This window comes from Pseudorasbora parva, chromosome 16 (genome assembly GCF_024679245.1).
Source record: "Pseudorasbora parva isolate DD20220531a chromosome 16, ASM2467924v1, whole genome shotgun sequence".
Taxonomy (NCBI): domain Eukaryota; kingdom Metazoa; phylum Chordata; class Actinopteri; order Cypriniformes; family Gobionidae; genus Pseudorasbora; species Pseudorasbora parva.
Genome location: NC_090187.1, coordinates 23,049,253 through 23,064,018, shown reverse-complemented (window position 1 = coordinate 23,064,018; position 14,766 = coordinate 23,049,253). Strand labels below are relative to the sequence as shown.

The following is a 14,766-nucleotide window of genomic DNA, read 5'->3' as shown; positions in this document are numbered from 1 at the left end:
TATATTACATTATATCAGTACATTGAAATATGATCTGGCGGGCATATGTATAAAGCAATTTTAGTCTCAGTTGTGTCCAAAGTCTAAGTCTTATTCCTAGACTTAAAGGGTTAGTTCACCCAAAAATGACACTGATGTCATAAATGGCTCGCCCTAAATTTCACAGCCGTAAGACCTCTGTTCATCTTCAGAACAGTTTAAGATATTTTATATTTAGTCTGACAGCGTATCTAAGTGTAACGACATGATGGTCATTAATGAAATACATTTCATTTTTGGGTGAACTAATTCTTTAAGAATATGTGTGATTCACAACTCTTCCTATGTATTAAAGGGTTAGTTGACCTAAAATTGAAAATTCTGTCATTAATTATTCACCATCCAAACGCGTAAGCCTTTTGTTCATCTTCAGAACGCGTCATTCAGGTTCGGTTGAGCTTCTGTTTATGTTCGCTGATCGATTTTTATATGTGAGTAAACAGCCAATTGAAATCTGTTCATCATAAATAGTGAGTCAGAAAGACAGAAAATGTGAGACAGAAAATGTGGACTAAACCACTCAATTCATACGGATTCGTTTTCAAAACTCTTTTCGAAGTGTCAAACAGACAGTGTCTGTCTGTCTGTGCATGTGTCTGTCTTTGTCTGTGAATATGTCTGTCTGTCTCTATCTATCTATCTATCTATCTATCTATCTATCTATCTATCTATCTATCTATCTATCTATCTATCTATCTATCTATCTATCTATCTATCTATCTATCTATCTATCTATCTATCTATCTATCTATCTATCTATCTATCTATCTATCTATCTGCCTGTCTGTCTGTGCATGTGTCTGTCTGTCTGTCCCTCTGTCTGTCTGTGCATGTGTCTGTCTGTCTGTCTGTCTGTCTGTGCATGTGTCTGTCTGTCTGTCTGTCTGTGCATGTGTCTGTCTGTCTGTCTGTGCATGTGTCTGTCTGTCTGTCTGTGCATGTGTCTGTCTGTCTGTCTGTCTGTGCATGTGTCTGTCTGTCTGCCTGTGCATGTGTCTGTCTGTCTGTCCCTCTGTCTGTCTGTGCATGTGTCTGTCTGTCTGTCCGTCTGTCTGTCTGTGCATGTGTCTGTCTGTCTGTATGTCTGTCTGTCTGTGCATGTGTCTGTCTGTCTGTCTGTCTGTCTGTCTGTCTGTGCATGTGTCTGTCTGTCTGCCTGTGCATGTGTCTGTCTGTCTGTCCCTCTGTCTGTCTGTGCATGTGTCTGTCTGTCTGTCCGTCTGTCTGTCTGTGCATGTGTCTGTCTGTCTGTCTGTCTGTGCATGTGTCTGTCTGTCTGTCCCTCTGTCTGTCTGTGCATGTGTCTGTCTGTCTGTCTGTCTGTCTGTCTGTGCATGTGTCTGTCTGTCTGCCTGTCTGTCTGTGCATGTGTCTGTCTGTCTGCCTGTCTGTCTGTGCATGTGTCTGTCCCTCTGTCTGTCTGTGCATGTGTCTGTCTGTCTGCCTGTCTGTCTGTGCATGTGTCTGTCTGTCTGTCTGTCTGTGCATGTGTCTGTCTGTCTGTCTGTCTGTCTGTCTGTCTGTGCATGTGTCTGTCCCTCTGTCTGTCTGTGCATGTGTCTGTCTGTCTGCCTGTCTGTCTGTGCATGTGTCTGTCTGTCTGTCTGTCTGTCTGTCTGTCTGCCTGTCTGTCTGTGCATGTGTCTGTCTGTCTGCCTGTCTGTCTGTGCATGTGTCTGTCCCTCTGTCTGTCTGTGCATGTGTCTGTCTGTCTGCCTGTCTGTGCATGTGTCTGTCTGTCTGTCTGTCTGTGCATGTGTCTGTCTGTCTGTCTGTCTGTCTGTCTGTGCATGTGTCTGTCCCTCTGTCTGTCTGTGCATGTGTCTGTCTGTCTGCCTGTCTGTCTGTGCATGTGTCTGTCTGTCTGTCTGTCTGCCTGTCTGTCTGTGCATGTGTCTGTCCCTCTGTCTGTCTGTGCATGTGTCTGTCTGTCTGCCTGTCTGTCTGTGCATGTGTCTGTCTGTCTGTCTGTCTGTCTGTGCATGTGTCTGTCTGTCTGTGCATGTGTCTGTCTGTCTCTCTGTCTGTCTGTGCATGTGTCTGTCTGTCTGTCTGTCTCCATCCATCTATCTATCTATCTATCTATCTATCTATCTATCTATCTATCTATCTATCTATCTATCTATCTATCTATCTATCTATCTATCTATCTATCTATCTATCTATCTATCTATCTATCTTTCTATCTATCTATCTATCACTGACTTAAGATCAGGTTTGTGTTGGTCAGTGGCGCAGTCGTTTTCAGTTGCCTCAAAATAGTAAAGCGCCAACAATGCGCCTGGACACACCTCATTTTTAGACCAGCACGGGTGGAACAGATGGGAGCGAGTGAATTTGCTATTTAAACAACGTGGCCATGGATGTGTTAAAATGATAACTGCATCAGGCTGAAACTAGCAAAAAAAAAAAAAAAAAAAAAACACTTGCCGCATTGCACCAGGTGTATGATAGGACCCTTCGACTTTTCTGAAAGTTGCTTTTAGCTTCTTTATAAATAGCTCATACTCTTTTTAAAAAGGTCCTACTTTTTCTAAGAATTTTTGACAGCCTGTTCATGAGAGCATTTTAGAGAAGCCCCTGGACATATTTTCATGAGACTCAACGCAAAATCAGCATCAAGAAAAGCATCCATCCAGCAACATAAACTGGCATTGTGAGTTGCTTCTGAACCGCATGCCTTATACACGCGCGCAAAAACACACACTTACAAAACGCGCAAGCACGCAACACTTCCTCCCGTGCATCCGCTGTATGTTAACAGTCTGGAGGAAGTACACAATGCCAGACTGAGGGATAAATGTCAGCGTTGCAGTTATTAATGATGGGGCTACGTGCAGCTGTCGCACACAAATGCAAACAAACAATGTTCTGATTTGCATTAAGCAGGTACAAAAGGGTACTCTGGTATAAAAAAAGATTTAAAAAAATCAGTAAATGCCTCATTGATTGATGTGGGTTTCATCCTCACTCAATGACAGATGATGCAAGTGACCCTGCTTATGGAAAACTTTCCAGCATTAACCCTCTCACGAACACAGCCTAAACAATAAACTGTGCAACTCCGGCTCGATGTTTTAAACTCATATACACAGATGCAAGTATTTTCCACCCCCTGCAACCATAAGCACTTACATCACAAGAAAATACACACACACACACACACACACACACACACACACACACACACACACACACACACAGTCGCGATCAAGTGCTTGCATAGATATTTCTATCGAGCGGTGGCAGGCGCTGCCAGCTTCGATCGATACACTCAGCTGTGTCTGTACCGTTCTGAGGTGCATTCTAATAGCTCTGAGAGCCAAAGGAAGTTAACTGCCTTCTACAATACAGTACACAACAAGCTCCATCCAGCATTCACACAAACCTCTCTGATGCATTATAGCTTAAGAGCACCTGGTAATGTGATCAGAACATTTCCAGGAATATTCACCACCTCATCTCTTAAAAAGGAGCACCTGTCTGTCTGTCTGTCTGTCTGTCAACTAGCAGTGGGCATCTATCTATCTACAGCCATTTATCCATCAACTGACCTACTCCATCTATCCATCCAAGCTGTATTGACATAGAAGAAATTTTCTTAGATTTACTTAATAAGTTGTCAGTAACACCATAGGCTACCCTGTAACATCTATCTATCTATCTATCTATCTATCTATCTATCTATCTATCTATCTATCTATCTATCTATCTATCTATCTATCTATCTATCTATCTATCTATCTATCTATCTATCTATCTATCTATCTATCTATCTATCTATCAACTGACCTACAGTCCATCCATCCATCCATCCATCCATCCATCCATCCATCCATCCATCCATCCATCCATCCATCCATCCATCCATCCATCCACCCATCCATCCATCCATCCAAGCTGTAATGACAGAAAAAATGTGCATTGATAAGGTGTCAGTAACATTGTAGGCATCTATCTATCTATCTATATATCTATCTATCTATCTATCTATCTATCTATCTATCTATCTATCTATCTATCTATCTATCTATCTATCTATCTATCTATCTATCTATCCATCCATTCATCCATTCATCCATCCATACATTCATCCAAGCTGTATTGACATAGACAAAAATGTACATTGACAAGTCGTCAGTAACATCATAGCAACAGCAGAATCCAAAAAAGTACGTGTGAATGCTTTTACACTGCCGCCGCCGCTGCAGATACGCGCAGATGACACCCCCCACTTCTCTCCATTTATCTATCTGCTCTCATTCTTTGTCCTACATGAACGAGCTGCAAAGAAAACCATGAGACAAAAGAAGAAAAGAAAACTGCTGTCTGCTCACACCTAAATATCAGCCCGAACACAATGCTGTCTAACACAATACTTGAAATTGCAACGAAATTCAGGGAGAGACTTTTTCCACAAGCATTCAATTCACTGCCTCCCTCCTACTTTCTCTCCCTCTATCTCCTTTTACACTAAACTCACACATGCATAGACATGACATGTGAACGGCTGCTCACATGGGGAGGCTTGATGCCTATCAGCTCTGACTTATTGCACCTCTGCACAGGAAAAAAAAAATGGGTAATTGAATCCATTGTCATTAAACAAACACGGTTTTCATATACCGTAAATGACACTGTATTTCTGTAATTAACTTTGCACTGAAGTAATGTGCATTATTAATACTGTGTATAATGGGATTTGAAACATTTACGCCCTCAGTTCATATTTCAGACGAATATAAATGCTGTTTTGTAATGGGAAATGCAAGACTTCACATAATGAATTTTAGCAGGTTTTAACAGTACAGTTTCGAAGGATAGGGTAAGAGCTGGAGTTAATTTCTATTCCCTTCGCATACAAATTGATTTCAGCACCTTGGACAGCAACCTTCAGCACCACCACGAGTCATTAGACATTCTCTATTCCCTCCGGCTCTGAAGCCATCTTCACTCTGACAACATCTCTCAAAATGCTAGCAAATACTACACTAATGAAAAGAATCCATGTTACTCACACAGGAATATACATAGATATACAGTGACCCCACTGTAAAATATCTCAAAACTAAATATCAATGAAAATACCATTTATTTGGCAGAACACACACTTTAAAGCTACTAAGCCAGAACACACACTTTAAAGCTACACTGTAACTTTTTTTGTTTATTCTTAGCTAAAAACACTTAGTTCTTTCAAAAATATATGTGCTCATTAATGTATATTTACTTCTTTCAAGTAATAAAGTATTCTCGTAAGTTTATAATTTGCCATTGAAAATACATACGGGTGAGGGGTTCGAATGCTGGTCGCCATGTTGCCCCCCCATCTTTAAAATACATTAGCCAAAGAGGGACATACCCGTAAATTCAAGCTTTGCCTTTCGCGTTTTAACACTCTATGGCAGTCATGAACGAGGTCGAACTTGAAGCCATGTTAATCTTGGACTAAATCGGCCACCGTAGGAGTTAAAACAAAATCAAAATTGACAGGAACAGAAACTAATATTCACTGGATGGTCATATACCTTTTTACTGCTAGATGGGGGAAAATATCGCACAGAGTAGCTTTAAAGGGTCGGTTCACCCAAAAATCTAAAAATACTGTCATTAATTACTCAATGTCATGTCGGTCCAAAGCCGTAACTCCTTCGATCATCTTCGGAATATAAAAATAAACTAGTTTTGCGGGAATCGGAGGTCTCTCTGGCCCCTTGATAGACAAAGCCCAGAAAGTTAAAGACTTTGTTAAAATAGTCTGTGACTCCAGTGGTTCAACCTTAATGTTATGAACTGACGAGAATACTTTTTTTGTGTGTACAAAAAACGAACAAAATTACGACTTTATTCAACCATCACTTCTCGTCTGTGCCGGTCTCCTACGCTGTTAACGTAATGTAAACAGTGCAGCACTTCCGAGTTCTACGGCTCACCATTGGCCGGCTCCTGCGTCAGCTTCACACGCATGTGTCATGGTGCTCATGGACAGCTGCGGCCAATGGTAAGCCGGCGTTCTGCCGAAGCGCTTCGAAAGAGCTGCACTGTGTTTACTACGTCAACAGCGTAGGAGACTGGCACAGGCGAGAAGAGATTGTTGGATAAATGTATTATTTTGGGGTTATTTTGTGCACAAAAGGTATTCTTGTCGCTTCATACATTATGGTTGAAGTAACGTGGAATATTTTAACAGTGTCTTTACTGACTTTCTGGGCCTTGAAAGAGTTAATTAAATAGCTGTCTATGGAGGGGTCAGAAAGCTCTCGGATTTCATCAAATATATCTTCATTTGTGTTCTGAAGATGAACCAAGGTTACGGGTGAGTAATTACAAATTAAAATTTTTGGGTGAACTTTAGTTAAAAATAAGAAAAATAGGAAAATAAATCACAAAACAAGTTTTTAAGGTTTTAAAACAACAGATAATGTGGACAATGTTGACACGTGTTTGTTATCAATGTAACGTTCATGCAGTTGGTAATGTGACTACAACTTAGGGTGAACTGACAGCTAAATAAAAGACATTGAGCAATTATGAAGAAGGAGTTATGAAGAAAAGTAAAAATTGGTGAAATAAAAGCCGAGATGCAACTTGCTTTTAATATTTTGTTTCTCAGACTGTTTTAATGTCTGTGACTTAAGCGTCCAGAAATTTTCTGGAGTCACTGTCATTGTGAAATATGTCATACATTGTAATACTAACCCTGAAATGCTTGCATATTGCATATTGATCTTCATTCAACTGCACGCCCACAAATATATTTTCAATTTTGGGTACATTCCAGAAGATCTGATACTATCTGGTTCTACATGCTTGGCCTGTTTAAATTCAACTCTTTATTCCTCCCCCGTTTCCTTTTTAATTTTCCCCCTCAGTCCACCTCCTTGGGTTTTGATAATTTTGAGCTAATTAAGCCCTTTGAAAAGCCCAAGAACAAACCATCAAGAGGAGGAAAAAGCAAATGAAATTCAGATTCGGTGCTCCATCTCCCAGAATGAATCACAAAAAAACCCCACAGCAACAAACAAGCGAGCCAGAGACGGCAGAGAAGGCAGCCATGTCGATGGTTCGTCAGGACCGAGCCACGAACAAAACAATGACATTGATGTAGGATATCGCTCGATACTACAAATGAGCTACGATGTGTTGACATAAGTCAAGTATAGATTACATAAACCCTAGCCAAGCAAATGATCATTTACCAGGCACAAATCTAACAAGGAAAGTCTGACCGCAGAGGAATGTTTTAAAATGCAAGACGTGGGGGGGAAGAAACTACAAATATACACATATGCAAGTAGAGGAATAGTTAAATGCAATGAAGGTCCATAACATGGCATGAAAAAACAAAACAAAAAACTATAACACTACCTTTTTCAGCGAAAGACGGGGACAAAAGTAGCAAACAGCAAATTTGATCTGGATAGTGACACTATAAGGTCATAAAATGGTCCGGACTTCCCTAGAGACTATTTTGAGGTGATATCCTTTCTTTTTTTAGAGTTATATATATACAGTCAGAAAGGAAGGCAATAATTAATTGTAGCTAAGACAAGAATGGCTGTTCTAATTACATATTTCACCCAGGTCGACTCTTAGGAACATCATTCATTCAAAAAAGAACTCTTTTGACACCACCATCATGCATCATTAGCTTCTCTACCCTTTAGCAAAAAATAAAGATCATTACATTGAAATGCAAAGACAAGGACAACCTAGACGTAATCCACAGCAAGGTGACACTGTCCCTATGAACATTACTGTACCTGAACACATCTTTAGTGAACACCGCACAAGCTATAAGTGACACATTCACTTGCAACAGACACACCTCACGTTCTACAGAACTGAAAAGAACGCACAGAAGAAACAAGTCCAGTAAAGACACTGAAAAATAGCACCACGCTAACAATCATTTACAGCAGAAATTTACTCTTTTTGAACATATTATCGATGCGAAACAGATTTCCACAAAAGGGAGTGATGTTAAATATGGACCAAGCAAAATTTATTGAAATATTGACAAAACAGTCTGGGTAAATGGTGAATGTAGGGACAAAATATATTTAAAAAAAAAATATTGGTGGGTATTGAACAGAGGAAACAGAAGCTACACTAGTCAACTGAGTAATAGGAACAAATAAAGAAATGCTGTTCTGCATCCTTGACAGCCTCAGGAAGAAAAAAAAACACACTTAAAAGTAGATGAACCGTCTTTCAGTGTTTGTATTAAATGTTTTTTGGATAGAACTTCAAGGTAACCGGCACTGGCAGACAGACATAAAATATTTGGTTTTTAAAAAATAGCCACTTTGTTGTCAAAGGGGAGTAGAAAATCAGTTTCTGTCGGATAGATCACTTTCTAGTATTCTAGTCACTTGAGTGATGCATCAACAGAAAATATGAAATACCCCCAAAACACACACACACAAGCAGAGTTTCTAAACAAATGTCACGTTTCATGAAGTTGTATATCATACCTGAAAAAATAAGTGGCGTTCCTCAAATAATCAAACATCAATTTTGTCCATCCACAGACATGATGCGAGCATGTCTCTCTATCTCTCTCTTGTGGACACATGTAAAAGTGACATTGCATTAAATATTCATCTCAAATGTTGTGTAATTTTGTAAGCAGTGGACAGGTATAAAAACATACCTTACAGAAAGACTCAAATCTAATCCAAGGTCTCCTTTTCTTGTCCAAACCCATCGGTGACACATGCATACAGGCAGGACCATCAGACTGTCACAACCTGACTCTTCTAGCAGCAATGAGACCTTGACAGGTTAATGTGCATTTTATAATTTGTCATTTGAAGCGCCATACCAATATGTCAAGTCTATTTCTCACAAACAGTATGCATTGGTACCCTTTTTATTTGATTTAAGACTTTGTATTTTTATTAAGAAGGCTATACCAGACGCATAATCACTATACATTGATTTAACATTACCTTTACAATTAAATCTTTCACTGAAATTACAGAATAAATATATGCACATTTTTAACTTTGTCAAATCTTTGTGAGAGAGAGAAAACATTAAAAGTGCTTCCTAAAAAGCTGTTAGTGATAGTATCCAGAAGCATTTTTCTTAAGAAAGTGCGTCGAACTCCATAAAATCTTGAAGTGTCATTATATATTCACAAATATTGATCCTCGGGTGCGTCCTTGAGATAGAACTCTGTCTTTTGCTGTATAGAAAATTAAATAGACCACTCAACGGGGTAATACGTCGCTGTATCTCTATAGCAGGTGAAGTTTTTGATCAATAACCTCCATCTGCAGTTGAATGCATGCAGCAAACTGCAAATATTCTACAAACTGTGCCAGGCGCTCCAGAGGTTCAACAACAAATCTGTTCCGTACAAAAATAATGGGTGGTAACATTGCTGGCTACTCTGAAAAAAAGGCACTTCATTGAAAAATCTGAGTATGGCCTTTCCTCCAAAAGCGACTTGGAGGAAATGTGTGTGTGAGTGTGTATGTGTACGTGTGTGAAACATATAATTTTGCCATGCTTCTTTTTTTGTTGTTGATACGTATTCTTTTTGGGCGTGAGGGGCTGGGCGTGGGTTTGTGAAAGTGAGTTTTACTCCTTTTTTTCAATTCAATCAGAATCTATACGATTTCTCTAAGACTTCGAGGTAATCCGGCTTGGTTTGGAGTTTCGCCCTTAACTCGAGGTATTCACTTTGGGTTTGTTCAGGGAATCCTTTCCCCGCAGTGAAAAGTAATGTTTCTTTTAATCTGGCGTCTTGCTGTAAATCAGGGTATTGCATTCCGGGGGGGTGTGCATGTGCAACGTGCATGTCCTTTAATTTGGGAACGGTGCCGTACAGGCAGTCTACAAAACCGACCGTAGGGGTCGGCCTCTGGCTGTCAATCACGGTAGGACAAAGCACTCCGTTCTCGTGAAAGCCTGCCATGTCACCGGACTGATTGATGGTGACAATGGTGTTAAGCTGGGAATTGGACACCGCCAACGTCCATTCCTTCTCTTTCTCCAGAAGAGTTCGATAATTACTGTTATTTTCCTTGGTTTCTGCAAACTGCTCGCCCTCAATCTCTCCTTCTCGTGGTTTGTAAATGGGATTGTTACACATTTGAGTAACGGGATGGGGGATGTAGTCGTAGACGTGACCGGGTGGCTTCTCAGGCGAGGCAGTCTGTCTTTCTTCAAAGATCTTGCACTGCATCTGAATGCCCGTTAGGTCCACCTCCTGACGCTTCCTGAAGGGAAGTTTCTTTCGCCTCCGCAGGATGAATGCGAAGAGACCGGCGGCCACGAACACAGACGAGATGAAGAGAATCAGCAAGCTGAGAATCAGCACAGAGAGCGGGACAGCTCCCGTTACCGGCGCCTGCCCCAATTCAGAGCCGCTGGTGGCCGTCATGTCATTGGGTAGAACTGGAGAAGAAGCGGTGAATTTCAACTCGGGGCAGATGACCTCGGCCTCCAGGGTGCGCAGATCCTTGCCAAGGGCAAAGTCTGGGGTCTTGCAGATCACTTCCCCAACGACAATGACGGAGCTGAGCTTCTCGATCCATTGCTTGAGTGGGATGATGTCACAAGAGCAGTCCCAAGGATTCTGCTGAAGGTCGATTTTAACAATGGAGTGGAGATGCTCCAGTACTCCGCTCACGGGAAGGTACAGAAAGTAGTTGTTGCGCAGGTTGAGTCTAGCCAGAGAGGTGCCGGCAAAAGCATCCACAGGCAGGGTGCGCAAGAGGTTGTCGTTGAGAAAAACCAACTGCAAGTTTGGCATGAGGCTGAAGGCAGCCGGTTGGATCTCTCGAATGACATTGTACTCAAAGTACAGGTAACTAAGCGCCTGCAGACCACGGAACATGCCTGGAGCGAGCCTCTCAATGTCGTTGCCGTTCAAATATAAACTTTTTAAATTAGGTAGGTTCATAAACGCACCTTCTTGAACATATGATATCCGATTGTTACCCAAGTGCAATAAATCCAAGCTAGAGAAGTTCCAAAAGTCCGACCTGTAAATTTTCTGAATCAAATTCCCACTTAAATAGAGTTTCTTGGCATTGAGTGGCCGTGGCAGCAGCTCAGAAATGTTGTGGAAGCCTTTCTCTTTACAATTGACGGTGAGCCCCAAGTCATTGATGTGTAAATTGCACATGCACCCTGTCGGGCAAATGATTGGTATAGGGGGTCTGGTCTGATAGGCAGCGATTGGAGGTTGATTCAGCCCTGGGTAAATGCTACGAGGAGTGGGTGGTGTTTTTGTGGGTCTGGTCCGTTTAGTCGGCTTTACGTGTCTCTCTCTGTACTCTACTGAGGAGGCTGTGTTATGAAAGGATGACAACATAGACGAAGGCTTGGTGGGCCAGACATTATCGTTATTAAATGGTAATCTGGGAATGCCATGTTTGGCCTCCAGCTCGGCTTCAGAGAGCAAAGGACAAAGTTCACTTCTCTTTATCTCACGAAGGTCCTTACCATGTAAATGAAAAGGGTATTCGCACGTAATATCGCCCACCAAAGCTGTATAGGGTATGCGCTCCAGCCAGGTTTTGAGCTGCACAATGTCACACACACAGTTCCATGGATTCTCCTCCAGCTGAATCTCCATCAAGCTGCGACCGATGTATTCCAAAGTCCCTTTATAGGGTAGAATTTTTAAGCGGTTGCCACGTAAGTCAAGGTGCGTGAGCGATACGGACCTGAATAATAAATCGGGTAGCACGGGTATCAAATTATCGTTCAAAATAAGTACTCTGAGTTTGTGCAGGTTCCGAAACGCCCCACTCTCTATTCTCTTGATGACGTTGTAATCCGCCTGAAGATACTCGAGGCTCTCCATCCCCATAAAAGTGTCATTCCTGAACACCTCCAGTTTGTTTTCATGCAAAAATAGCTTTTTCAAGATGCTCAGGCCATTGAACGCGCCCACATGTATGTCCTGCAGCGCGTTATTCCCCAGATTGAGTGACACGGCATTGTTGAGATGCAAAAAGCTGTTAAAATACAGCTTGCGCATGGAGTTTCTCTGCAGATTGAGTATAAAGGGTCTTGTCCACGTCTGGGAGATCTGGCTGACATTTGTAAATCCTTTGCTGTCGCAGTGGACGTGGAAAATACCCTCCCTGACTTCACAGTAGCAAGGGTCAAAGCAAGGCTCATCTATTTCTTCCGACTCATCCAACAGAGGGATCGGCGTAGTCCATCCTAAAGCTATTGTGCTTAGCAGGGTAAACCACAGCATCCTTCCGCCGAGTCCTGATGAAGTTAAGGCTGAGAGCCACTTCACAGCACTGCAATAATACAGGGGAAAAAAGAGAGAGCGTGTGAGACGAGAAGGCTCAGACAGCAAGTGACAGCAGCAATGCTTTGAGCGTTTCGCACAATAAAAAAATCCACATCATTGCATGTTTACGATACAGATCATGCATTATCACGGTTTGGACTTGACATTCGATGATAGCTTACACTACACCCAAAAACAGGACTCAAGGGCATATTCACCAGTAATGTTTTCAAGCACTGCACGAATCTAAACTGTTTAATGCACTTAAACATTTAAACAGTCTGTTTCGAGTCTCTCTAGATCTGTCACACATATACAAACAGTGCAGAACGGGAAACATACTTTTGTTACTTCTGAATAATCAGCCTTTTCCACGTTCACGCAAAGCGCAATTAGATCAATAAAAACATGAAATACAAATAAAGGCATGCTTAAATGAAATCAAGCACTGCATCCACTTAACATCTCACAAAACAGTGACAGGTGCATCCTAAGACTGTCGCCAAAACGCCAATTAGACCTTTAATGCGTAACGGAGGTTATTTGCTTTCCACAGTCTGAACGCACTTAATTAGCGCAGATGTTATCAGCAGATCAGTGGAGAAACTCAGAGCCAAATGCTGCTGAGTGTGCCACACTCTGCGGATCTCTTGGCTTTCGAAATGGGGGGGAAAAAACAACAACCAACAGCTCTCGAAAGATCCTTGTTTTCCATCCAGAAGAGACTGCAATTTTTCCATGAATAGCGCACTTTGTATTTTCCTCCCACCCTTCTCTGGTGTCCTGGCTTTAGCGATCAATTCTAACGTCCTTCCATTCCTAAACGCAACGGATACCTACTCAGTTTTAGCGGTGTCCAACTTTACATCTCCGGGGTTTGGAGACGGGTGGTCCCAGGTTGCCTCCGATGGTTAGCTAAAAATAAAAAAAAATAAAAAAAACAAAGAAAAGAAAAGAAAAGAAAAAAAAAAAACATGCATTGGAATTAAACAGTTGAAAATCTCCATATGTTACGCACAAATAAATAAAATCGAATGTTTAAATGTTTATCTTTTTTTTTCATAACTAATATTCGTTTGCTAAAGTACAATTTAAAGCTGGGTGATTTGTAAAGCAGTCTGCGCAGTTACATCAGAAACAAATCAATGCATCAATTTATTAAACACAGAGATTATGCCGTGGATCATTCTCCCATCTCCAAAAGTCTGTGAACATCGGAAACGCGCAAAATTCACCTTTTTTAACGGAGCATCCGAGAAACGGCGAGTTTAAAGATTTCCTGTGCTTTCCCTCTGTCTCTCTCGCTCGCTCGCTCGCTCTCTAAGACCAAGAAGAGAGAAGATGGAGACGTGGTTTGAATTAAATCTCCTTTTTTTTCTGGTTTTGTTTTGTGATGCCGGTTCTTTCAGTTCTGGAGCTCAGTTCCGTCTGAAGCGGCTCGGTTCGATTTGTCCCACTGCAGCGCTGCTCGCGTCTCTCATCGTGTAGGAGAAAAGCTTCGGATCGTCACGGAAATGAGCTTTAAGAAAAGCGAACAGGGAGAGAGAGAGAGAGAGAGAGAGAGAGAGAGAGAGAGAGAGAGAGAGAGAGAGAGAGAGAGAGAGAGAGAGAGAGAGAGACGGCGTTGGCGGAGAGGGGTTGGGATGGAGGAGGCACGAGCTGTTGAGCGCGCTGAGTGCCGCACCGGGAGCGCGCGCGCATCAGTGTGTTCCCTCTCTTGCAATCTCTCTCTCTCTCTCTCTCTTTCTTCGTCAGCGATGTAACGTTATGTTTAAGGGCGATCTCATCTCCGATTCCTGTGCTGAGATTTAAAAAAAAAAAAAAAAAAAACACAGCTTATTTATCACCGAGCTTCATTGGTGAACTCGTCTGAGCTTCTGAATGTCTATTCAGTTCCGTTGTGCACAATTTCTCATCTTTCATTCCTTGGGTAATGTTACTTCATTCGTTGGAATGAGTGTCCTGGGTTCCTATATTTAACAGAGATCAAATGACAAAACAAAACTTAGCAATAAATGTTATTTTTTTTTATTTTTTTTATTTTTGTTTGTTTTCCCCCACTCTGTATACATTTAGTTGGGCTTCATCTGCAGTAAAGGCAGCTGAGGTAAATTCTTCCGTAGCGTCCTCCTGTGTGAAGCTCCGCGCGCTTCCCGCGCCCTGTCTTCCCGCGCTCTGCCTGCAGCGGGCAATCTAGCTCTGCGCGTGGGCAGTGTCGATGACATGATACCTTTATTCTGCAAATTTTCGTAGAGATGATGGAGAGATCCGGGGTAAAACTCTATAATATAATTTATTAATAGCATAAAAACATTATCACTTTAAATTATGCTGAAGATATAATTAGTATATTGTAGATTCAAATATGCGATCAAACTTTGGTGTACAGGGGAACCCTAGCTGTTGCACTTTTACTGTGAATATTTCAAAAGCATGTATCAATTTTTATAGATGCA

General features: G+C 41.5%; 1 protein-coding gene across 1 annotated transcript; it reads right to left on the bottom strand.

Annotated features, from left to right (window-relative positions):
- Positions 1–8,027: 8,027 nt before the first annotated feature.
- On the bottom strand, positions 8,028–13,983 carry slitrk3a (SLIT and NTRK-like family, member 3a). The gene is made up of 3 exons (XM_067419973.1): positions 13,546–13,983; positions 13,151–13,225; positions 8,028–12,317 (listed from the first exon to the last, which is right to left on the bottom strand). Exon 3 carries the CDS (start codon positions 12,266–12,268, stop codon positions 9,653–9,655), a length of 2,616 nt encoding a protein of 871 aa, XP_067276074.1. The 5' UTR covers positions 12,269–12,317; positions 13,151–13,225; positions 13,546–13,983; the 3' UTR covers positions 8,028–9,652.
- Positions 13,984–14,766: the final 783 nt, after the last annotated feature.